Source organism: Myotis daubentonii, chromosome 6, assembly GCF_963259705.1.
Source record: "Myotis daubentonii chromosome 6, mMyoDau2.1, whole genome shotgun sequence".
NCBI classification, from domain to species: Eukaryota; Metazoa; Chordata; class Mammalia; order Chiroptera; family Vespertilionidae; genus Myotis; species Myotis daubentonii.
The window spans coordinates 19,555,293-19,581,669 of NC_081845.1; the positions used below are offsets into that span (position 1 = coordinate 19,555,293).

General features: G+C 38.0%; 1 protein-coding gene across 2 annotated transcripts in view; it reads left to right on the forward strand.

Moving 5' to 3' along the window:
• Positions 1-26,377, forward strand: part of LAMA2 (laminin subunit alpha 2) — a 484,581-nt gene that overhangs the window by 170,770 nt on the left and 287,434 nt on the right. For both annotated transcript variants that reach the window (XM_059700294.1, XM_059700292.1), the window contains exons 5-8: positions 14,027-14,206; positions 16,994-17,083; positions 19,438-19,555; positions 25,811-25,989. In XM_059700294.1, coding sequence (XP_059556277.1) covers positions 14,027-14,206; positions 16,994-17,083; positions 19,438-19,555; positions 25,811-25,989 — 567 coding nt within the window. The remainder of the gene's footprint in view (positions 1-14,026; positions 14,207-16,993; positions 17,084-19,437; positions 19,556-25,810; positions 25,990-26,377) is intronic.

Genomic DNA, 26,377 nt, shown 5'->3' on the forward strand with positions numbered 1-26,377 from the left:
ATTTAACTCCTTTTCTTTTTGCTAAGGAGGAACAGTTGTATTTTTGTCATTAATGAAAAAGGGAACAGTGCCTAAACAGCCCATTATAAATTCTTCTGGGAAAGCATATTACAAATAATTGAAAACAAACCTGATTCTGTGAACTTGGCAGCAAATGTATAACAGCAAGCAATTTAGCCCTGGCCCCTGGATGACTGATTAAATGTTTTATTTCCTTTACCTTTCACTCACGCTGTGTTTGTCAAGAGGAAAGGGAAAGGGGAATGTGGGGAAACAAAATCCACTTTAGACAAGTAACTTGAGATAACGATCAATGACTTCCAATCAGCTGCTTATTTATTTTCCCCCAAGTTTTCATGTTTCTAAATATTTGGTATGTGCATGGGTGCCTGCGCAAAATGCGGCCTTGAATCTCAGCATGTCCCTCATTCCCCCACCTCCCGCCAGCTAATCAACAACACAAGCTGTATCTGAGCTTCTCTGAGGGCACGGCTTTGCAGCTTCCTGTGGTCAGTTAGTAGTGTGAGTCCAGCAAAGGAGCAAGAACACTGTGTACTCAGTAAATCCGCAGAAATCATCATCTGTGGTGTGGGAGGAGAGGTCCCTCGGTGACTCTGCTTCTTTGAAGCAACTAGAGATCGGCTGGTGCCGTACAGATGTCAGGGGTGTGTAGAGCTAACATCCTACAAACCTAATAAATAAATGATTATGATCCAACTCTGTACAGAAGAATGCAGGAAGCTGACCTTAGGATACTATTCACGTGTATCGCATTTGCTGTTGTCACATAAAGCATGTGAAATTAACACTGAACCTCAAGAAAACACTTCCTTGAAACTTTGATATTTTTTCATGTTATCTAGCCATCAGTGTACGTCAAGCGATATGCTTGCAAGCCTGGTGACTCAAAAGAAAAAAAAATCTAAGTATGAAGTTAGATTTATAGCTAGTCCCATCCCACATCATATTTTTTTAAAAAAATTTAATTTATTAGGGTGACATTCTTTAATAAAATTATACAGGTTTCAAGTGTACAAAATCTATAATACAAACTACTGTCCAGATGTCAGTTCTACAATGTCCTCTTCCTGCAGCCCTGTGTTGGCATTTGGTCACTTACTCTGTCCTTAGTTCCAAAGACTGTCATGTCAGGGAATGGGAATATAGACCACCCCCAGAGCAACAGCCCCAACACAGAGCTGGAGAGCGCTTGAGCCAGGAACTCCTCTGATCTTTGCATCTCTTAATTGTTTGTGTGAAAATGAACAGGAACTAAGAAGGTAAAATCCAGGCACAGGTCCTTCTTTCCTGAGGGATAGTCTCCCACTGATGTTCAACCTTCAAAACATTTCCAGAATCACCTCCCGATTGTGGGTGGGAACTTTGTCACTGCTACTTCTGTCTTCTGAGGCTGTTCAGGTTGGTAGTAGGTAACTATTGTAAAGGGTGCAGCACATCTTGCTCAGCAGGGAAACACACAACCATTTGTAATAGTTTCCTTGCTCTCTCAAGAATAATAACAATAATGGCTAACACAGTATTTTTCCTGTGTGCTAGGCATTATTCTATTCAGTTCACGTGAATTATTTCTTTTAATCCAGCAAATGGCATGATAAAATAAGTATCATTCTTAGTTGTCTTTTACAGAGGAAACTGAGGCATGGAGAGATGAAGTAAATTGCTAAATTCACACAAAGAGTAAGAGGCAGAATTTGAACCCAGATAGTCTGTTTCTAACATGTATGATCTTAAACTGTAATTAACAAGTACACACATACATGCACACAGTTGTATAAAGTATCAGGCACAGGATTAGCCCAAATTAGAAAAGCATATGTGCATGAACACCTTTGCAATCTTACACACAGACCCGTTGCTGCTACTCAGATTTACGAACCCACTGAAATGAAAATTCCTCAGTTATGGGAATTAAAATTTTATTCTCTAAAAAAACCCACATTTTTTTATTTATTGATTTATTCTTTGTACAATGAAAAAAATCTAAAGTTAGGAGAGGTAATATCTATAGTTTGCTTTTACAAAACTAGGTTAGAGGCTATATTTACAGTAATGGAACACATGATTTCACTTGAAAGCATAGAAACTTGATCAACCTTGGATGTACAATTTCACTCTAAAGATGAAATGAAAAAGAGCAGGATAAGAATGAAAAAATAAGAGGTGACTGGAGAACAAGTAAAGGTATGGAAGCAAACACCAAAAAAATTAAACATAAAAGACAAAAAAAAAAAAACACGAGAAAGGTGGCAAAAGAAGGGAAAGTTCAGAGAATAAGGCTGTCCTTATATTGGCAAGAGTAGGGAGTCAGGAAACACCTGCCAAAAGGTAAGGATGTGTGGGTAGTCAGCATGGGGACTCTAGTTTGCATACACATATGTTAGGGATATTAGAAATGCAGGTAGCCCAGGAACTTGCTCAATCATGAGGACCTTGTGTCTAAGAATTAGTATGCCTTCATAATTTAAAATATCTGACATTTTGTTTAAAGTTGAACCTTTGTGAAAATTAAATTAGTTTAGCTTGCCAATGGCCATCCCAAAATGCTATTCTACATAGATGGGAGAAAATCAAGATAATATATTTATTCAGATTTTTATTATGTACTTACAACACTCATACACACACACACACACACACACACACACACACACACACACACACACGAGTTTTTCTCTGAGGAAACTTTAAGTCAGGAAATGAGAAGGAGAGACTGATTTGTTCCAATCTAATGACACAGGATCTGGCACTGTATTTAGATCTCATGCTCCAAGATTTTATTTTAATTTTAAACAAGTGTTCCCACATGGGGACTAAAAACAAAACAGGAAAATGTTGCTTAAGTTTTCCTTTGTGCTGTTGTCATGTCTTTCAAGTGTACTGATCATTCTGTCCTACCAATGTAGGTCATTGTACTCTCAGTTGCTTTTATTCTTATTTGAGACTGAGGAAGAGCATGTTAGTTTCACAGATATTTATTTTTGGTATTAATGTATTGTTTCCCTCTCTCCCTATAATTGGAGGTTTTAGTACTTCCTTTAAAATTGATTTTTAAAGAGAGATTTATTGTTCCACTTATTTATGCATTCATTGGTTGATTCTTGTATGTGCCCTGATCAGAGATTGAACCTACAACCTTAGCATATAGGGGCAATGCTCTAACCAACTGAGGTAGTGTGGTGGTACTGAGCTCAGCCATGCAGTAAGACTCAAATTGGAACATATCCTAGCTATATGAACTTAGCCATATTTGTTAAAATTTCGTGTGTATCTCTTTTTTAAAAGGAGATAATAACAAGAACCTTATGAGATTGTTATAAGCATGAAATGAGTTAATGATGAATGGTTTATTTATTTTAAAAACATTTTATTGATTTCTGAGAGGAATGGAGAGGGAGAGAGAGATAGAAACATCGATGAGGAGAGAGAATCATTGATCGACTACCTCCTGCATGCCCCACACTGGGGATTGAGCCTGCAACCCAGGCATATGCCCTGACCAGAAGACTAGCCATGACCTCCTGGTTCATCAGTTGATGCTCAGCCACACCAGCCGGCATTGCTGAATGATTTGGGATACAGAGATCACATGCAAGAGTGTCTAATATCCAATAAGAACACAGTAATAACCACTATTGATTTTATGTGCCACGTCCTGTGTATTGCACAGAAATTTCTGAAATAGCTATGAAGTTGGAATAGATGACTAATGATTCTGTTCTCTTAGTCTGTGTCTGGTTGAGGCACACCCAAAAGAGGATTTGGAACAATGCAAATGTGTGAGGGGAGTAAGAAAATCTGGTGATTTTCCCTAGTGGTCTATTCTGAAGCTATTTTTCTTAGATTATTTCCTGCTGTGAATTTCAGATGATGTTTATATCCCTATATTATCTTAGGTTGACAGCACAAAGATTTAGAAATGACATCTGCATTTGATAAAATTTATATGAGAAGCTCCCAAAAGAGATTGAGAAAACCTATTTTGACAACACTTCTTTTATCCCTGAAAATATTATATACTTTACCTGGAGAAAGAAAAACACAAGTGATAAATGAAACATTTTCAACTTGGAGTACTTCTTAAAATTATCATTTGAAAATAACTTTAAATTTTAAAATAGGTTTAAAATGAGCTCCTGTGTGTCGAGGTCCTTTTAGAGAAAAGAAAAGGGAGAGGGGTGATATTTGTATTTAGTAATGATTTTCTCTTTTTAGAAATATCAAGGACTTAGTTATCATTGTTCTTTTATACATCATGACCAGTGGGAATGATACAAGATTTTCCACTCAATTACGATGGATTACAGGTCACCCATCTGGGCATGTTCTAGATGAAACTAACCTAGGCTCAAGGGGCTTAGAAATAAATGCTTTGCTGATGGCTTTGACTTGTACGAAGCAAGAATTCACCAGAGCTTTTTGAAAAGAAAGACCATACCAAGCTTGAGGTGTTGAGAAAATCAAAACCCCTAAAGCATCTATGACTTCACTTCTATTTTTTATCTTTTCAAAAAACAGCCTTTCTATGTGTTAATTTCATAAAAGTTAGAAAGCATGCTTCATGAAATCTGTTGGTACAAAAATAAATAACTTTGATATAAAATGAAAGAGAGAGAGGGACAAGGATGCTCTTATTTGACCAGGAGAGAAGCTCCACAAATCTTTGAAACACAGTGTTTTAAATATTTCCACTATGAGAAAAGAAAAAGAAAAACAAAAGGACAAATACTCTTTCAAGAGAACTGATTTTCTTATTACACTGCAATTTATTAATGACTACTGTTTTGACAGTGAAGAATATGTTTAAATATTTTATAGAAGGAAAAACTTTCATTCAGGAATGACAAAGGCAAGAATTATAATTTAAAGAACAGGAGAAAAACAATCTAAGTTTCAGGGACAATGGAACCATGTGGGTGTCAAAAGTGAAATACCATCTTATAGGAGTGTCAAATACCTGTTAAGACTAAGCTCCGGGTAGAGTTGCCAGTGATACAGTCCTATTTGTTAAACAGTTCATTAAGTTGATGTTTCCTGTATTCTTGGGATAAGGAAGTTAAGGTCACTTCTAGTCCTTGATATTTTATGTATTAAAATACTACTACTAAGCAGATCAGTAATCATTATCCATGGAGAAGTTATTTTAGTTGGGTCTGTACACTTCTAATGAGAGTGCAATATTTATTAAGAAATTTCTAAATGAACTCAGTGCATTCTGCATAAAAAGAATGTATTTCCAGTTCTGGTAAGTAGGAATTTTGAGGCACCTGAAAGAATGTATCCATTTATACAAGTATATTGCATTATTTTTATCTTCAGAAATGACTCCACTAGTGTCTGAAATACTTTTTGTTTATTCTTCCAAATATTGGGGCTACCAAGATCTCCATAACATGCCCCTTTAAGTACTTGAATCATTACAGCTGTAGTGATATTTAGTTAATTATCCTATATAATTAAAGGCTAATATGCAAACCATCCTCTCGGGAGTTCGACCAGGAGACCAGGAGTTTGATTGCTCACTAGGATGTGCGCTAACCACCAGGGGGCAGCATGGAACATGGCAGGTGACCAGCGACTGCGGTGGGGCGCTGAGGGAGAAAGGGAGGGAGGAGCCGGGGAGGCGGGGAGGTGGGGAGGTGGGGAGGTGAGGAGGTGGGGAACCTGATCGGCCCTGATCGCCGGCCAGGCCTAGGGACCGTACCCATGCATGAATTTCGTGCACTGGGCCTCTAGTGGTAAATAAAATTCATGCCAAAATTATTATGTGCATCCAATCAATGGAATTGGAAATATAGGTAAAATATATTTACAAATATACAAAGTTAATTTTTGAATGATATGTAAAAATTGGGAATATTGATTGGGGAAAAGAGTTAATTTGCCAGAAGATCTATCACAGCCTATAGTATTTGGACACTGATAGTAATTATTGAGAATTTACCATGTACTATTCACTTTATTGAGCACTAAAATATATTATAAATAAGGCAAAGTTTCTATTCTCATTGAACTTATAGTCTAGTAGCAGACACATGCAAGTAAACAGGCTGTGATAATAGAGAAGCTCAGAGAATTCATAGGAAGAACTTCTGGACAGAACATGGACATATTCATGGAAGGAAGGAATTGACATCTCAGCTGAGGACTAAACTCTGTGTAAAGTATATCTGTGCAAGTGCAAGCAGTGCAGACACAGAAAAGGTTCTTGACAAAGGGGCTCAGAGGTGAGATAAACCATGACACAAAAAGAGGAAGTGAGCCTGACTGGTTTGGCTCAGTGGATAGAGTGTTGGACTGCGGACCAAAGGGTCCCAGGTTCGATTCCAGTCAAGCGCACATGCCCTGGTTGGGGGCGTGCAGGAGGCAGCCAATCAATGATTCTCTCTCATCATTGATATTTCTCTCTTTCTCTCTCTCCCTCTCCCTTTCTCTCTGAAATCAATAAAAATATATTTTTAAAAAATGGAAGTGAAAATGATTCAGTAACTTGGAATATACTAGGCATCCAATAAACATTTTTGATTGAATGGGTGACTGATTGATAAATTAATGAATAAAAAATATTAAAGTATGAAGAGGCAGACCAGAGATAAAGCTTTGTATGCATGTGTTTTGAGCCTTCAGAATACTTCATTTTCTGGATGTACAAAGGAGCAGTATTTGAATTAATAAAAATAATCATAAAAATGACAGCTGTTAGTTTGGAGAAAATAAAATAGAAGGTGTAGGAAAGTACAAAGAGAACTTTAATAAACTATGCCTAATATCACTGAAAATAATGGACTGGAAAATATTGATTCTGTAATACCTGATTTCCTCATGATGGCTGTAAAATTTATTGGTTAGGGAAATATCTAGTCTGAAATGTTTAAATATTTAACCTGTATTTTAAATGACATAACTTTTATTATTTAATGTATTTTTGTTACTCATGCATTAATATTTAGATATGCATGTATTTTTATATTTGTAAGACTTTTAAAATATTCCATTGATTTGAAAAAGTTTTAAAAATTGCAGTGAAACTTTTCTGATGAGGTAAGGAAGGCTATTTTTCAATAACTATTCTGTTACATATAATAAAACTAATGACACTTCATAAAGATAATAACATTTGGAAAAAACTTTTTCTTCTAGAAGCAAGGTTCTCTGTTAATTAGCCTTATTGGTAGTTATTGTGTTTCCATCGAGTTTAAAAAATTTACTCTATAATTTTAATAAGTTTATTGTTTTTTTATGAACTCGTGCAAATAGTAGTACATCAAATATATAGATTGGACAATGAAATAGCCAGAATATGATTTGCACAAAGAACAAGCTAACCAATAGGTAAGGTTCACTTTGGTCTGGTTAACAAAATTAATCTGAGTAGTTCTTAAGTTCAAATAAAATGTCTTATAACTGAGAGAACACATTTATGTGTTCTGCTCAGCTGAAAATAGCCTGTCAGAATGGAACTTGGTGTAATAGAGAATAAAGTTAACTAATGTTTAACTAATATTAACATGCATAGTAGACTTGGATATAAGAAAATCATGGATCCAAGCTGTTAATTTCCTAATTTTCTTTAAATAAACTTAACTCAAAATTCTTGGATGGAAAATGATATGAAGGATTACTGACTTTAATTTCATTTTGTGGAAATAACATACTCAAAGATTTACTCATATAATTACAGAAAAAAATCTGATTAACTCTATGAAATAGCTTTTTAAAGTAGAAAGCTAGTTGAATATGCTAAATAGTTTGAAATAGATGATAAAGTGAGCATTGCAAATCTGGGAGGGTAACATTCTGGTCGAGGGAACCCAAGTTCAAAAGTTCTGAGGTAAAAGCTTACCTGGCATGCTCTAACAAAGATGGCACTCTGGCTGGAGCAGTGTGAGTAAAGGAAAGAGCTTTAAAAGTTGTTTTCTCCTTTGGTAATGTTAGGGGATAGGGCACAGTATGTTGCAGATAATATAGGATCTCATAGTTCATTGTGAAATGTTTGGCTCTTATTGATAGTGAAATAGAAAATCATTGGAAGGTTTTGAGGAAGAGAATGACATGATTGGAGTTATATTTTATAATATTTAGAGCACTCTGTGAAATAGATACTGACCTCAAGAGAATTTTCAAGTTGATTGTTGAGGCACCAAATGATGAGAGGAGACTAAAAGCTTTTGCTTTCGTTAAAAAAAAATGCTGACTTTGTGCAGTTAGCTAATAGTGAGTGTGATGATGGCATGGGGCTCATGTTGGAAGAAAGTAGCAAAGATTTGAAATGTGGAAAGAGAAAAGTGCCAAAGCAGGACAGCATTTGGACATCAAGAAAACAAAAAACATGACTGCAGAAGAAATATGCAACTTTAATATAGGCCATGAAGATATCAAAATTGTTAAAGATTTTGCTTAACTGGATTTGGTCATCAATTTAAATGAATGCTGCAGCCAAGACATAAAGAGGTGACAGATACTCAGAAGGCCAGCAGTGAAAGAACTAGGAAAGATCACCAAGAGCAAAAATTTGTCTTCAGAGATCATCCACACTCTTGTATTCCCAATTCCTATGTACAGATGCAAAATTTGGACATTGAAGAAGGGAAAAAAAGATTCTTCTGAAATATGATGTTGGAGCTCTGTGGATACCCTGGATTACCAGGAAGATGAACAAGTATGTCCTCAAGAAAATTGAACCTGAAACTTTGCTAGAGGCAAAAATGACAAAACTAAAGTTGTCCTACTTGGGCACATCATGAGAAGGCAGGGTTCTTTGGAAAAGACAGGAATTCTGGGGTCAATTGAAGGCAGCAGGAAAAGAGAAAGACAACATATGAGATGAATCGAGTCTGTAAAAGCAGCCATAGGCCTGGGTCTACATTGTGGACCTCACTTATTCATAGGGCCACCAGGAGTCAGAGCCAACCCAACGGCATGTAACACACACTTGAGTTGGAGTGGACCTCTTTTGCTATGGTTCACACTATTTTCATAAAGCTGCTGGCCATCTTTTAAGACTTTTCCATATAATCTATTGACAAGGAATCTCTTTGCAGAAATTACTAAAGATCATCTGGCAAGCAGAAGTAAAAGAACATAGACCAACTTGCAGCATGAGTGAAAGTTGGCTTTTTTGGTGTCCATTATTTTAAATAATTAATATTAAACTTGTGATTTTTATTTTAAGGAATACTGAGACTAAATTGATGGAAACATTTAGTAAAAAAAAAATTTTTTTTTAATCTACTATGTTACTAGTAGACCATAGGGAGTTAGGTGTGGTAGCAAAGACCTGTTCTGATCCTATTGTAGGACCCAGGCAGAGGATGATGAAAGCTTGGGCTAAGATGGTTTTAGAGAAGTGTTTAGATGCTGGATATATTTTGAAGGTAAAGCCAATAAGATTTTCAGACATTTCGGATATAGGAATAAAGAAAAAAAACAGTTGAGATGACTTAAAGTTGTTGAGTAGCTGAAAGAATGAAATTATTTAGTGAAATTGGGAAGACTGTCGGGATGAAAAGTGGGAACTCAATTTGAGATCTACATTTGAAATACCTATTAGATAGGCAAATAAATGTAGGCGAGAAGGCAGTTGGTTTCTGCCTTCTGACCTTCAGGGGAGAGATCGGGCCTGGAGACATAGATGTGGGAGATGTAAGTATAGATGGTATTTAAAGCTGTGAGCGCTGATGATATCACTAGCTGAGTAAGTGTAAATAGAACAGAAGAGAACAAAGACTGAACAACATGGCACTCCAATATTAGAGTTAGAGAGGAGAAAGGGTGTTAAGTAGTGAAGGAGATAGCCAGAGGAAAACAAAGTCAGTGTGGAGTCCTGGAAGTGGATGGAGTGTTCAGTTGTTTCAAATGCTGCTAGTAGATCAGGTATGGTGAAGACTAAATAGTCATAATTTGAGGGTTTTTGTTGGTGATATATAGCCAGTGCCAGAGCCTTTGCGCTGTGCTAGAAACACAATGACAAATTGTTGTGTTGTCCCCTTTTCTTAAGATTCATATAGCTTACCCCCTTTCTCCAAATATTTGATTTTTTCCCTTTTCACACAGAGTAAAATCAAAGTTATTTTGCTCATTTTTCAATGTTACTCTCTGTCTCTGAAATAATATCATATTAACCATGATTGTATTTAAGAGATTCCCACAAGTCTTAATCACTCGTTGACATATACACCTATATATTGTTTGGCTGCACCTACATATGTGGATTTTATTGTTTTATCTCCTGGAGACATCTTACTCATAAGTCGTTCTCCATTTTTAATTGGCAAATTTAGAGATTAAAAATTCAAATGGGATTTTAAAATGCTCTAAGGGAGCACACTACACATACATTGTCAACTCCATCTACTTCCACTACTCAGTTCAAAATTTCTAATACTTATTAATGATTTCTAAGCAGCCTACATTTTCCCATCTATGCACCCACTAAAAAATTATTAGGAGTATAGCTATTTTAGAAATCTAAAACTGTTATATTAATATAATTACAAAAACATCATAAGGGACAATTATTCATAATAGAAATCTGATTATTTGCTGCGTAAACCATTTTTAAATTGTATTCTAATTATAGAATAAATTATATAGTAAAAAATGCGATAGAGTCACAAATGTTTCTCCATCTGCAGTTGTAACATGATTTATATAGTATGCTTATACTAATAAAAACAGGATTATTTGGGTGAATAGAGTGCAATATTCATTTGGTCATTTGGTCATAAACTCATTAGGTATTTTTCCTCTTTATTTTTCTGCAAAACTCATTTCAAAGAAGAGTGTAATTTAAAACTCTACAAGACTGTTTGTTAATCAGGCTGATATTTTCAGTTGGAATGAATTCCTTTGACAGCATGAACATACACCCACCAACATGTCTGTAATAGAACTCATTTCAGAAGATTCTAGACTGCCACGGACTTCCCACAGCCTCACAGCAAGGCAGTGGTAGTCTTGAGGACTGACACTTTTCATCTTTTTGAAGATAGACACCCTCCAGTTGTCACCCCACAGGAAACCAGGAAGTATGCTAAGCTATCCAGAGGACTCAGAATTACACAGCATTGTGTCAGTGGAAATATCCTAGCCAATATTATGATTTATTTTGAAGGGGAGTGAAAAAAGAAAAGAAAAAAAAATGATGGAATGAAACTGCTCACAACATGGCCAAACAGCTGGCTGGTTTTATAATCCAAAAACAGCTTGGGACTAACTACACTCACAAGCTCTCTTGGCAGAATAGCTTGATGAAAATACCAAAGCTGTGAGAAGTGTTCTTTTGCTGAGTCCTTTATGTGGCTATCATATGGTTTATTAACCTAAATGAGAACATGTACACCATTCATTTTAAATTTCCCGTGAGTTTCAAAGAGGAACTTACTGATTTTATGTACCACCACAAATAATGGTTCACCATAGGATAAACACCAAATAAACCTTAATAATTTTCAGAAACTTTAATCCTAGACATGCAGTGATTTCCTCCTTTCTTTCAAACAGCATTTTTAGGAGCACTCAAGGGAGAGCTTGATGAGACAGAAATTAAGCATGAATTCAAGGGCCCTGGTGATTTTTCAGATGCCAAAATTAATCTCTAAGGGGAACTAATTTAATTGCTTCATGTATCTTTTTATTCATCCTTTTAACATTTAATTGATACCTTCTTAAGTAATAGAGACTACTTAAACACATTTCTGGTTTACCCACTGGATGCCAGAAATGTGGAATATACAAGATCCACTTTACTCTTTTAGATTTTTTTTTTTACGTTAGAGAGAAAGTATCCAGTATTTTCAGATTCAGTATATTTAGCAGATCTTGAATTCTATCATCTTCAAATGTAGTAAATGAATTTATTCTTTACTATGTATCCAAGGTAGACTCAATTAGCTGGGACATTTCATATTTTTATCATGAGGCATTTTGAGCTTATGCTTTGTGACATCAGAATTAGTTTCTCATCTCAGAGTTTGCTGTATTTATTTCTCTAGTGACTCAGTAGTTTATTGGCAGTCAGTTTGTAAATGCTCTCGGAGATTATCTAAATGTAGGATGTTCAGAATGGAAACATATACCATTGCCTCTCCTGTCAAAAAATGTAATTAACACACATGATATATGATCTTGCAAAGGTGGGTGAAAATTCCAGTGATGACCTCAAGTCACAATTTCCCAGTACATGCATGGACTGCCGTGTTCCTGGACAGCATCCGGCCCAGCACAAGACTCCTTTCTTCCTGCATTTCTGTCTCTTCAGCCTCCTGTGCATGCATGCACCTGCTTGGGGGTGGGGTAGGGGGTAGGGGGTGATTCAGTCCAAAACCTACCACTCAATTAATTTTATTTAAAAAGTTTGATTTGATGTAATTTATTGCATAGGTAATAATGCGTTTACAAAGTACAAAAAGTGAAAGTACTTTTTCCTATTAGTATATTGAGTTGCCTCATTCTTTTTTATGGTGCAATAATTCAGTAGGTAGATATATTATTTATTTAACCAGTTGCCCACTGATGGATATTAGGTTAAAAATTGTATGCATTTGTAATTTTTTAAAAAATATATTTTTATTGATTTCAGAGAGGAGGGGAGAGAGAGAGAGAGAGAGAGAGAGAGAGAGAGAGAGAGAGAGAGAACGAACATCAGTGATCAGAGAGAATCATTGATTGGCTGCGTCCTGCGGGCCCCACACTGGGGATCAAGCCGGCAACCCAGGCATATGTCCTGAACGGGAATCGAACAATGACCTCCTGGTTCATAGGTCTACACTCAACCACTGAGCTTCGATGGCTGAGCTACATTTGTTATTTTGATAATTATTGATAAACTCACTTTCATAAGGATTTATGTCATTTTGCACTCACACTTGTAAGTGTATGAAAATGCTTATACCTCTTCAGTCTTGCCATCAGGGAGTATTATCAATATTTTGGGGTTTTGACCATCTGAAAAAATGGAAAAAGTTTATTATTGTGGTTTTAATGAATAGTTCTCTTTTAAATAATGGGTGAGGTTCACTATCTTATCAAAAGTTTAACGGCCATTTTTAATTTCCTTGAATAGTTTCCTTGTATCTTTTCTCTGCTTTTTATGTTACATTGTTGGTCTTTTTCTTGTTGGTTTATAGGAGTTCTTTAGGTATGAGGGCAAAGAATTCCTTTATCTGTAATAGGACTTCTTTTTATCTTACCGAACTGGTTTATTTCTCATTAAAATGTTCTGCTCTTGTGAAATGCGTGTGAGAGCATGTGGGATTCATGCACCTTTGAAGGATAGTTTCTTCGCAATTTCTCTATTTTGATTTTATTAGATTTTATTTGTTTTAGTGTCAATTGTGCTGAATTATTTTCCTAACAAATCTACCATTCCAATCAGGTTTTCATGCACTTTCATAGACTGAGTTATACCTCTGATTTTATTGATCTAGTTACTAAAAAACCAACAACAAATGAACAACTGATTGAAATCTCTTACTATGATTGTAGATTTGTCTAGTTTTCCTTGCATTGTGTCATTTCCTTGCTCTCTATATGCTAAGGCTTTTTAAATAGATACTTTCAAATTTAGAATGATTTTAAGTACTTGATGAGTTTCTGTTTTTGTCTATTTTGTAGTTGTTTTATTTAAACCAAGTTTTTTTGGTTTTTCATTGTGTACCAGACTCTTAAATAATTTCAGTACACAATAATTTTCAGATAAAAATTAGTGATTTAAAAACTTACGGAACCCCTAAGAAGACCAAGTAGATGCAATGCCTTGGAATAGAGGATTATGGGTAATTGCAATATATAGAGAACACCTAAAATATAAACAAATATATTGCATATACATGTGTTAAAAAGTCCATAAAATCCCCCAGTTACTTTATTTCAGTAAACATGAAGCTGCATTTGCCTAATTAATTAGGAGTAGAGAGCTTATCTTGATTTTCCAAAAGAAAAACAAAACAAAACCAGATATTTAGTATTTGGGGAGCTTAATTGTTAAATTTTTTTCCACATTGTGTAGATTCACATCTCTCTGATCAACGGGAGACCAAGTGCAGATGACCCTTCTCCTGAACTGCTAGAATTCACCTCTGCCCGCTATATTCGCCTGCGGTTTCAGAGGATCCGCACCTTGAATGCCGATTTGATGATGTTTGCTCACAAGGACCCAAGGGAAATTGACCCCATTGTCACACGAAGGGTAAGTTATGATGGACCATATTGTAGGCTGTGAATGATATTGCACCCTTCTTTTTAATCTTCTGTTAAATAATTTTAAAATATATCTTTCCATGATTTGTAGCAGTGGTTATCAAAGACTTTAAAATTTGGTAGGCCTTTTGTTCAAATCGAAGTTTAGCTACTTGTTAGATGTGTAACATTTATCAAAGTTTTTAACATTTTTAAACTTTGATCCCCTGTTTTGCAAAATGAAGATCATAATGCCTAATTCATATTCTGATTTTTAAGAACTAAGTTTTGTCACTTTGGGTGATCAGCACTGTTATAATTGGCTTTGGGGAGTTACTGTAGGAAATTGAAACATTTTTGGCTGCAATCAACACTAAGAAATACATTTTATAACATGACTAATACACACACACCACACACACACACACACACACACACACACACACACACTGCAATAAATCATAAACCTTAACATGCACAGAAGGAGCTGTTGATATTGTGAAAATTTAGGGGGTCTAGGGCTGAGTTGAGAAACTGCATTTCTATCAAGTTCCCAGTAATGTCAATGCTGCTGGTCTGTGCACCATTTTGTCCAATTAAATAATTTAGTTTTATGCTTTATTAATAAATCAAAAGCCATAGTTTTAAAAAGCACAACTGTAGGGAAAAACTGATTTTATATATTGTTCTATTTTCCTTCCTGATAGGATATCAGAAAAAAAATGCTTAAAGCAGTCTTTCAACAGATCTTTGAAAACAGGAGCTAATAAAATTGCTGTTTTCCAGTGTTAAACTGGGATTTATGTGACTATGACATAAATGATCAGTGGAGGTTGCTAGGAGCCATAACTGTGCTTCCTCCTATCTATCCCCCGCCACCTGCACTGGATTATGTCACCTCCCCTACACGCTGTTACATAACCAAGACATTATTACCAAGAGGGGCAATTCAGCTACAAATCCATGCTAAGAGAATACCTACTGTGTGACCAGAAGCAAAGGTAAATGGAGCATTGTAGAAGAAACTAAAATTGTGGGACAAAACTCTTAGTTCTAAAATGATCTTCCTAAGGTCAGACTATTGCCAACAATTGTTGAACCATTACTGAATATTGAATATTGGTTCATGAATACCCCTCATAAATTTTCTCTTCTCATTACTTAATTTACCCTTCACAAATCTCTCCATCATAAAATAACTTTTAAAGTTTTGTTATCCTCATACAACACATGTTTCTTGTGTTAGGTTTAGGTATTTTCTAAACCTAAAATAATTTTACCATGTATTATACATAAGCCTAGTGTAAATTATCTTATACAGAAGTAATGATTATTTTATGGTGATGTTAGATTCTTGTTTTAAAAAATCCCTTTTAATTTTAATTTCAGTATGACTTAAAAATATGTACCGAGAAAGGCTAAATAATTTTGAAGGGAAATTTAATCTTTCTTGACAGTATATCTATCAGAGGGGGAAAAATCAATGGCAATAAATGTGTTTCTTTTATCATCTTTTGAGAAGGCAAAGTAGAGATTGGGGTGCCCATCTATTATTTAGAATTCATTGGATATGAGCCTTTAAAATAGAGCAGTGAAATTCAACATTTATATGTTTTTTGAAAGTAAAATTAAGTAAACACTACATGTAAATTTAAATATATAAAAAGGGATATTGAATTTTAGCTCCTTTCAATGACTCAAAAGTGAAACATTATACATTTATATTTAAAACAGATTTCCCAATTTAAAAGCATCTACAAAAACTACTGTATCAGCTCTACAAGCAAATATCCCTATTTGTATCTATATTATTATGTGATGAGGTTAGTGAAAAGCAGACTTTTAACCTAAATTTCCTAGCAAATTTCATAAATTCGAAGTTCAGGTATATCAATTGAGATGATGCAACAAAAATATTATAAAAGACACTATGTATAAACAACAAAAACAAACAAAGAAAAAGAAAAAAGTAGATGGAGAGGGAACTTTTTCGTCAGGGAATTCAGTTTTTTGTTTACCTACTTATTTTCTCTAAATCTTTTTTTTTTTTAATGTGAATGATTAGAATAATAGAACCATCACCACTCTGATGGTTATTTGGATTGCATATGATAATGTGAAGTACTCTCGATTATAAAATATTTCATACATATTAATTAAAATTTAAAACATAATTCAGTTCTATAATTATAAATAGTCTTTGAAAAGCTGGGTAGATTTAGGAACATAGCCCTATCTTAACTTTAGATAGGGGAATAATTGCATGGGCCCGTTAACATCATAATGAACAGAGGCGAGTGTTCTGCCCATCTAGTTTACTCCTCACATTATGTTAGGTCAATCCTGCAGTTAGTCCCATTTCATTTCCTCTGTTTAAGAAATGCATTGTTATGAGTACATTCCCCTAAATATGCTGATTCTTTTCAAATTCATCAAATAAAACAGTCTACATATGGTCCATGGATACTGAGGCTTCTCTAATGACAATAAAAGAGGTTTTCTTGCAAGAAACTAAAACAATTTTAATGAAGAATTATAACAACTTGCCCTCAACAACAGATGCTTCAGCATGGACTTTGTACTGCCCGCGGAAAAGACATTTCTAAAATGCCCACCCAACATAAATTAGAGGCGTTCTCTCTCTGGGCTATTGTTAGCCCTCAGTTGTCCGGAGAAACACAGTGTGCTTCAAACTAAGAATAAAGGAAAAAAGTAAAGTTTTTAATTGCAGGTTCCCTTCTGTTACTTTCACCTTGCAGTCTTCTTTACAGGATTTCTCTCTGATTGCTTTTTGCAGTATTACTACTCGGTCAAGGATATCTCGGTTGGAGGGATGTGCATCTGCTTCGGTCACGCCAGGGCTTGTCCACTTGATCCAGTGACAAATGTATGTATATTTATAGGACGCTTAGGCAAAATGAAGCTCTGAACTGTGAATGTTTCGCAAGAGGCTTTGCTGAGAGGGACCCTGTGAGCGGGTGTCAGGTCTCGGCTTAGACAGTGTAACAGGAAGCTGTGCCAGAGGGAAATAGAGCTGGTGGTTAGGATAGACTTTGAAATCAGCCATCACTGTATCAGAAACCAGATTAGTTTTTCTCCCCTCCAAAAAAAGGGGGGGCTCCAAACAGGTCTTTCTATTTTGAAACCTCTTTAGCTATGACAGCCTACAATATGATTTAGCTTTGGAGAATGCCTGCCATCAATCAACCGGACCATTTCTTTCAAAAATTTTCATCAAAAAAGTTAATGCAAACAAATGAAAAATGTCCATGGAAGTGAATATAAAAGGCATGGAACAGGGGACTGGGGTGGGGCAGGGGGAATAAGGAGAGAATGAAATTGCTAGGCCAGAAAATGCTGCCATGCTTTTGGGTCAAATTTTTAATTAATGACAATATATTAAGTGAATACAAACTAAAAGGAAGATGAATGAGCATCTTTCTTCTCAGTCATAACCAAACTGGCGAAATACAAAGTCATTTGTTGTATAGTATATGGAAGAAATATATTGAATAGTAAGATTGGTGAACATAGCTACCTATGCATAGATTTTTTTCTCCTACCAAAATTGTAATACAAATGGCATTTCTCGAGAAGCCACTTTTCTGACTAATGCATCATAATGTTACCTCTGAGGGGAGGTTCAAATGCCCTGGTACATTTATTTGGGCACGTTAGAGGTGCTGCTTTTAGAAGGGTGTGTGTCTATTAGATGTCACGATGAGCAGTGTTTCCCAAGCTTTGGGAGCCCACAAGGCAGCCTTGGAGGGTCAGTTCCATGCCACGAATGAAGACTGTACTCCAAAAACTACCAAACAAAATAGAAATAGACTCATAGATACAGAGAACAGACAGACAGCTGTCATAGGAGATAGGGGTTGGAATGCTGAGTGAAAAAGGTGAAGAGATTAAGCAAAGAAAACAACCTCATAGACAGGTAACAGTATGATGATTACCAGAGGAAAAGGGGGTGGGGGAGGTAGAAGATGGTAAAGGAGGGGATAAATGGTGATGGAAGGAGACTTGACTTGGGGTGGTGAACACACAATATAACATACAGATGATTGTAGAATTGTACACCTGAAGTCCGTCACCCCAATAAATTCAGTAATTTTTAAAATATATTTTTATTGATTTCAAAGAGGAAGCAAGAGGGAGAGAGAGATAGAAACATCAATGATGAGAATCATTGATTGGCTGCCTCCTGCATGCCTCCTACTGGGTATCGAGCCCACAACCTGGGCATGTGCCCTTGGCCAGAATCAAACCCAGGACCCTTCAATCCGCAGACTGACGCTCTATTCACCGAGCCAAACAAGCTAGGGCACTGGTTGGCAAATTCATTAGTCAACAGAACCAAATATCAACAGTACAACGATTGAAATTTCTTTTGAGAGCCAAATTTTTTAAACTTAAACTATATAGGTAGGTACATTGTTATTAACTTAATTAGGGTACTTCTAAGCTGGCCTTTGCTAAAAACGTCCTCAATCTGAGGGGTCGAACTCAGCGAAGGTACCCCCCACTTCTTCTAACGCCACTTCTTCAAACTAGACTCGCCCAGGCCGAAAACCGACTTCTGCGCATGGGCCACGAAGTTTCAATCACACTGCATGTGCGCGCCCACATGTGGTATTTTGTGGAAGAGCCACACTCAAGGGGCCAAAGAGCCGCATGTGGATCGCGAGCCGCGGTTTGCTGACCACTGGTCTCGGGCAATTCAGTACTTTTTTAAAAAAGAGACTCCACTCAGAGCACATAGACAGGACTGTGTGCATGTGTGTGTGTGTGTGTGTGTGCACGCGCGCTGCGCTCGCTTGCAGGTGCATGCTGGGACATTTGATTTCTATTATAATTATGCCTTTTAGTGCCTAGGGAGCAACTCGCTCCCTGTGTCCACACTCCCAAATGTTAACAATACTCTGAGGGAAACCTTAAATACAAAAAAGAAGGGATCTTAGTCTTTGGCCCAAGATTGCTCCCAGTTGGACCTCAGCTCTCTTCTCTCTCTTCCAAGCTGAAGCCCAGTGATCCCAGAACTAGCCTGGACCTCTGGAATCTGGTGCCCATCAAATACCTGCTTCCAAGACGAGCAGCTCTTCCTTCCCAGACCGACAGGACTGTTATATTTTGGTCCATAGTCTGGACGTTCTCTCTTCTCTTCATTCTACTTTGCAGGGAACACCTTTCATTTATGGTTCCAAAAGCAGCTGAAAGCATGTTTTCCCCCTTTTTGACTAGAAATCCCGCTGTGAATGCGAGCACAACACGTGTGGTGACAGTTGTGACCAGTGCTGTCCGGGATTCCATCAGAAGCCTTGGCGCGCCGGGACTTTTCTGACTAAAAGCGAATGTGAAGGTATGTTCCCGTGAAGGCAACAGCATGTGTAACTCTTCCTTGTCTGGGACATAGGTCATATAAGCATGTGGCGATTTTAGGGAAGCACTGTTTCCAGTTTCTATGTTTTATCCAAGGCAATAACTGGTAATCTATTCTACCCTGCTATTTTGGTTACTCAGCTTTTTGTAGTGTTTTTTGTTGTTTTGTTTTATTGGTAATATTTACCAAACACTGATGGATTTATCACTGTGTGAGGATTATAATAAATTAGAGGCCCGGTGCACAAAAATTTGTGCACTCAGGGGAGGGGGGGCCCTCAGCCCGGCCTGTGCCCTCTCGCAGTCTGGGACCCCTCAAGGGTGACCACTTGCTGGCTTAGGCCTGCTCCCTGGGGTATTGGGCCTAAGCTGGCAATCAGACATCCCTCTGGTAGCCCGGCAACTCTCAGGGATGCCCACTTGCCAGCAGGGAGCAGACCTAAGCTGCAGTCGGACATCCTTAGCACTGCTGAGGAGGCAGGAGAGGCTCCCACCACCACCACTGTATTGGCAGCCATCAGCCTGGCTTGTGGCTGAGTAGAGCTCCCTGCTGTGAGAGCACACTGACCACCAGAGGGCAGCTCCTGCATTGAACGTCTGCCCCCTGGTGGTCAGTATGTGTCATAGTGACCAGTCATTCCCAGTCTTTCTGCTGTTAGGGTCAGTTTTCATATTACTCTTTTACTATATAGGATAGAGGCCTGGTGCACAATTGGGGGCTGGCTGGTTTGCCCTGAAGGGTGATCCGGATCAGGGTGGGGTTCCTGCTTGGGTGCCTGGCCAGCCTTGATGAGGGGATGATGGCTGTTTGCAGCTGGTCACACCCCCTTCAAGGTGGGGGTCCTCACTGGGGTGCCTGGCCAGTCTGGGTGAGGGGCTGAGGGCCCAGCCTCTTTTTTTCTCTCTCTTTTTTTTTTTTATTCTGGGATTTATTTACCTTCTATAGCTGTCACTGGAGCTGAGAGCCGGTCCAGCTCTGAGCCCGCTGGCAGCTGAAAGCAGGTTTCTGGGTTTGTTTAGCTTCTATATTGCAACATTGTTGCATCTGGAGCTCAGAGCTGGGCTGCGGCAGGTGGGGAACCTTGGCTTCCCCCGTCACTGGAGCAAGCAAGCCTCCTGTTCACTTCAGCTGCCTGGCTGCCCGCCGCCATCTTGGTTGGCAGTTAATTTGCATATCTCGCCGATTAGCCAATGGGAAGGGTAGCGAAGTTATGGTTAATTACCATGTTTCTCTATTATTAGATAGGATAGATGAAAGCATAGTATATGCCTATTGTCATTAGCCATGGTAAGTCTTTAAAACCATTGAATCATAGCAAACTTTAATCACAACATAATCCCAACCGTAAAATACTTTTTTTTTTTTTTTTTTTTTTTTAGTTTAAGATTCTGTATATGCTATCCATGCATGTCTGTAGTCCCTTCATTTTTCTGCACTCACTTTTTTTGCTTTTTGATCTGTGATTCTCCCTGGTATCTCTGATATCCTTTCACACAGTTATAATTACACTAGAGGCCCGGTGCACGAATTCATGCATGGGTAGGGTCCCTCAGGCTGGCTGGTGATCGAGGCCTATGGGGGGGAGGTTAGTGAGGGCTGGCTGGCAGAGGGGAAGGTCCATGGGCAGTTGGATGGCCAGCCCCATCCCTGATTGGGATGGGAGGGCCCAATCGGGAGGAGGGCTGGTCAGGGGTGAGGGGCCATAGGCAGTTGGGGGGTGCCAGTTGGGGCCCGGTTTGGGCCGGTTAGCAGCCACAGTGTGTCATAACAATCGGTCATCCCTGTGGTTCCATCTAGAAACCCTTTACCACTCTCTACTGTGTGTATATGTTTAGACAAGGAAACAAAAAGGTTAGGTCAAACTTGTTAGCAACAGGGATGGGCAAAGCAAGGTGAAAGGAGTTTTCCACTTGCTACTAGACACATTTTTTAAAATAGTGCAATTATAAAACAGTTTTATCTTCCTTTATGGGACAAATGAGAAGTTGTATTTCCAAATAGAAAAATAAATGTATTTTTTTAAAACCTAAATTAAAGATAGGGGTCTTAACCATAAAACCTTACATAAATCAAGCTTTGGGCAATGTATGCATCCCTAAAAGCTTATATGAAAATGTTCTTTTCCAAGTTGCATTGTGTTCTAGTCACCTTAATATTTAGAAAAACCCTTACATGACATGACAAATCCTTCTATAAGAAGATTAATCACCTTTTAATTCATTTGAATTCAGTTTAGACTTTCATCAGTCTAGTTTATTTAAGGCATGATATGTCTCTAAAGAGCAGAGAATATTTATTATATTGCTGAGCCTGTACTAAAGGGCCGTTTCAGTTTTGGTCTTGGGCATTCTGTGAAATAGCAAACTGCTGATGGCAGAACAAAAATGGCTCTTTGCAAGTAGGTGCTATCCATGTCCTCTGCGCTGTGCAGGCACTGCCTTTAAACAGCAACCAGGGCTGTAGGAAGGGGCCCTCTCTGCATGAACTGTGAAAATGAGCGCTGCTCCAGTCTTGTGTGTTACACATTAGTTCATGGTTATATTGGTAAACACTCTCAGCAGCACTAATTCCAGATAGTATGAGAATAAATTTGCATTACTATTTCCCTCTACTTATATTGATAGCAGAAATCTTGGCTGTTTCTTGCAATATATTTTTACAAGATTTTTAAAGAATTGTGCATTATCCTAAAGATATAAAACTTTTTAATGCCTACTGATGTATATTTATTACTACAAGTTTTCTAGAATAAACTTTGAAAACTCTCCATCAATATAACAAAAATGCTATATTCTAAATCAAAAGTCAGCAGCCTAGGAAAGCGTTGGCAACAAACACAACAAGGAGATAATATCTTTGCTATATTATGAGATCTTGCCTAGTTATAATAAAACTAGAGGCCTGGTGCACAAAATTTGTGCATGGGGGGAAGGGGAGTCCCTCAGCCTGGCCTGCACCCTCTCCAATCTGGGACCCCTCAGGGGATGTTTAAACCAGCAGTCGGACATACCTCTCACAATCCAGACTGCTGGCTCCTAACCACTCACTTGCCTGCCTGCCTAATCACCCCTAACCGCCCTCCCCTGCTGGCCTGATCACTCCTAACTGCCCTCCCCTGCTGGCATGATCACCCCTAAGCGCCCTGCCCTGCTGGCCTTATTGTCCCTAACCGCCTCTACCTTGGTCCCCGCTACTGTGGCTTTGTCCAGAAGAAGGACTGGACGACTGGAAGATGTCCAGTCGACCCAGTCTAATTAGCATGTTACCCTTTCATTAGTATAGATATCACAAACTGTTAAAAAATCAGAAAAATGGAAAAAGACATTTCTCAGGAAAATGACTTATAACCATATAAAAAGATCATAACACTCATAATTAAGGAAGTACCAATGAAAATACACTAACTTTTCAAAATGTTCATTCTTCCACTCAACAAATGGTTGAATGCCTACTATGTCCAAAACTGGATTAAAATATTTGCTTATATGCAATGTTGGTGAGGTTTATGGGAAAAGAGTTCTATCATATCTATTGGATAGAGAATAATTTGACACAGCATTGTTGGAGGAGAATTTTTCAAGCTCATTAAAATTTTGTGTGTCCTTTGACTAGAATTTATACTTGAGATAGGAATCTAGCCTATAGATATACTCATAAAGCTATACAGGGCATATGATCATAATCCTTGCCATTAGTATACAATTGCTCACTCTACTTCTTCTCACATTTATGGACTTTAGTAGTGACTGTGGCTCAGGCATTGTGCAATCTTAATGCAACCATAAGAGATAAGTACTGCAATGATACTGAGGCTTGAATTTTCTGCTCAAAGTTACTCAGCTGGCAAATGTGAAGCAGCCTGACATTAGAACACTGCTCCTACTCCAACCTCCGAGTCCTCCTAGTGTGTAACAGCGTTATTTATAAAGGCGGAATCTGGAAACAATTAACTGCCCATTAGTAGTGGCCTGATTAGTTGTGACCTGACTGCCTTTTAAGAAGTAATATTAGAGGAATCATATGCTAATAGAGAAAGAGCTATGACATTTACTGTTGGTAAAATGAAATGGTTTAGAGCAGTATTTAAATGTCCCCTCCAGTGGAAAAATAAGTTTGAGCGTGGGCATACACACACACAAACACACACACACGTATGTATGTGTAAATCAATGTAAGGACACCTATGAATCTCAACATCTGAGAAAGGACACTCAGTCTACTAATGTCTTATAGGGAAACTGACCCTTGGTGAAATTAAGAAGTTCCCTACCTCACATGACTGCTAACTATTGGATAGGTCACTCAAATCCCAATCTGGTGCAGTATAGCTTGATCTCAGCCACTCAGCAAACCTCTCTTTTTGCCCTGATGGGTTGGCAGACTTCTATCTCTCTCATCGGGTGGAACTTGAAGGGAATGCAGCAGAGGTTGGCTCTGCAGACTCTGGAGCCTGGTTTCCCAGGGGTTGTCAGTATTGATTTGGTTTTCTTTTACAAGTTATTTCACTTCTCCGTGCTTCAGGTTACTAATATGTACAAAGAGGCTAAAGTACCAGACTCATAAGCTATTTGAAAATTAAAATCAGTGGTAATAAATATAAAACACTTAAAAGAAAACATAGCATTTAGAGAAATGCTACATTTTAGTTATTAATAGTAGTAAAGGAAAAGAACCATATTCTAAACATCTGTTTTTACCCATAGGATGTAACACAGAGATTATACTAATTATTCATTATAGATTCCCTGGATCTTAATCATCCAATGTCACAGTTCAAGACATTTTTTTTTTGCCAAAAAAAGAAATTGTATGTTTAACCATATAAAATTTTGGTTTTGTGAGATCAAATCAGTCAAATATTGGCATTTCATATGACTCAGTTTAATTTATATATTCTAATTATTTTAAGCTCCATTAAAAAATGTGAATTTACTAATATAACCAATAAATCCAAATAATTTTAGATACTTTTATATTGATTATATGCATAATACATATATTTTTCTCATATAGTATAAAATATCCTATCTAATAATAGAAAAACATGGTAATTAACCATACCTCTGCTACACTTCCCATTGGCTAATCAGGGTGATATGCAAAATAACTGCCAACAAAGATGGCGGCCAGCAGCTAGGCAGCTGAAGCGAACAGGAGGCTTGCTTGCTCCAGTAATGGAGGAAGCCAAGGTTCCCCACCTGCCATAGCTCGGCTCTGAGCTGCACTCTAAGCAACAATGTTGCAATTATAGAAGCTAAACAAACTCCAGAAACCTGCTTATAGGCCAGCCAGCCTCGGAGCTGGAGCAGCAACAAAGTTTCAATTATAGAAGGTAAATAAATCCCAGAATAAAAAGAAAAAAGAAAAAAAGGAGAGACTGGGAGCTTCAGTTGCAGACTTGGCCTGCCTGAAAACAGCCCCCTCAGCCCCTCATCCAGGCTGGTCAGGCACCCCAGTGGGGACCCCCCCACCCACCCTAAAGGGGATGCGGGCAGCCTGAAAACAGCCCTCAGCCCCTCATCCAGGCTGGCCAGGCACCCCAGTGGGGACCCCCCCACCCTAAAGGGGATGCGGGCAGCCTGAAAACAGCCATCAGCCCCTCACCCAGGCTGGCCAGGCACCCAAGCGGGACCCCCACCCTGATCCGGGATACCATTCAGGGCAAACCAGCTGGCCCCACACATGCACCAGGCCTCTATCCTATATAGTAAAAGGGTAATATGCAAACTGACCCTAACAGCAGAAAGACTGGGAATGACTGGTCACTATGACACATACTGACCACTAGGGGTTAGATGCTCAATGCAGGAACTGCCCTCTAGTGGTCAGTGAGCTCCCACATGGAGGAGCTCTGCTCAGCCACAAGTCAGGCTAATGTCTGCCAGTACAGCGGTGGTGGTGGGAGCCTCTCCTGCCTCCTCAGCAGTGCTAAGGATGTCTGACTGCAGCTTAGGTCTGCTCCCCGCTGGCAAGTGGACATCCCCTGACAACTGCCAGGCTGCCAGAGGGATGTCTGATTGCCAGTTAAGGCCCAATTCCCTGGAGAGCAGGCCTTGGCCAGCAGATGGTCATCCCCCGAGGGGTCCCAGACTGCGAGAGGGCACAGGCCTGGCTGAGGGACCTCCCCCCCTCAAATTTTTGTGCACTGGGCCTCTAGTATTATATAATAGAGAATGATATTTAATTATCTCTGAAACTAGAAAACAATATTTATGAATTGTTTTCTTAATGCAGCATGCAATTGTCATGGGAAGGCCGACGAATGCTATTATGATGAAAATGTTGCCAGAAGAAATCTGAGTTTAAATATACATGGAAAATATGTTGGAGGTGGTGTGTGCATCAATTGTACTCAAAACACTGCTGGTGTAAACTGTGAGACATGTATTGATGGTTTCTTCAGAGCCAAAGGGGTAAAGTATGCTTTTTTTTCATGGCGTGTTATTTTTTTCATACAAAGGTGTACTATATAGAAAAATAATTTTGATAACTTTGAATTCCTAAAGATGACTGAAACATTTCATAATGGAAACATAAATATTTGAAGATAAAATATAAAGCATTTCTATCTCTTCAGAAAGTTTCATTGTGCCATATTTCAGTCAGTCCCATCCCCAGACAAATTCTAATTTTTATTCTTATTTTTAGAACACAAGTTAATTTTGCCTCTTAATGAATGTCATAAAAATAAAATTACAAAGTAGATACACTTGTGTGTCCTCTTTCTTTCAATGGAACATACCACTTTAAGATTTATTCATGTTATGTGCACAACTAATCATTTTTTTAAAATTGCTAGAT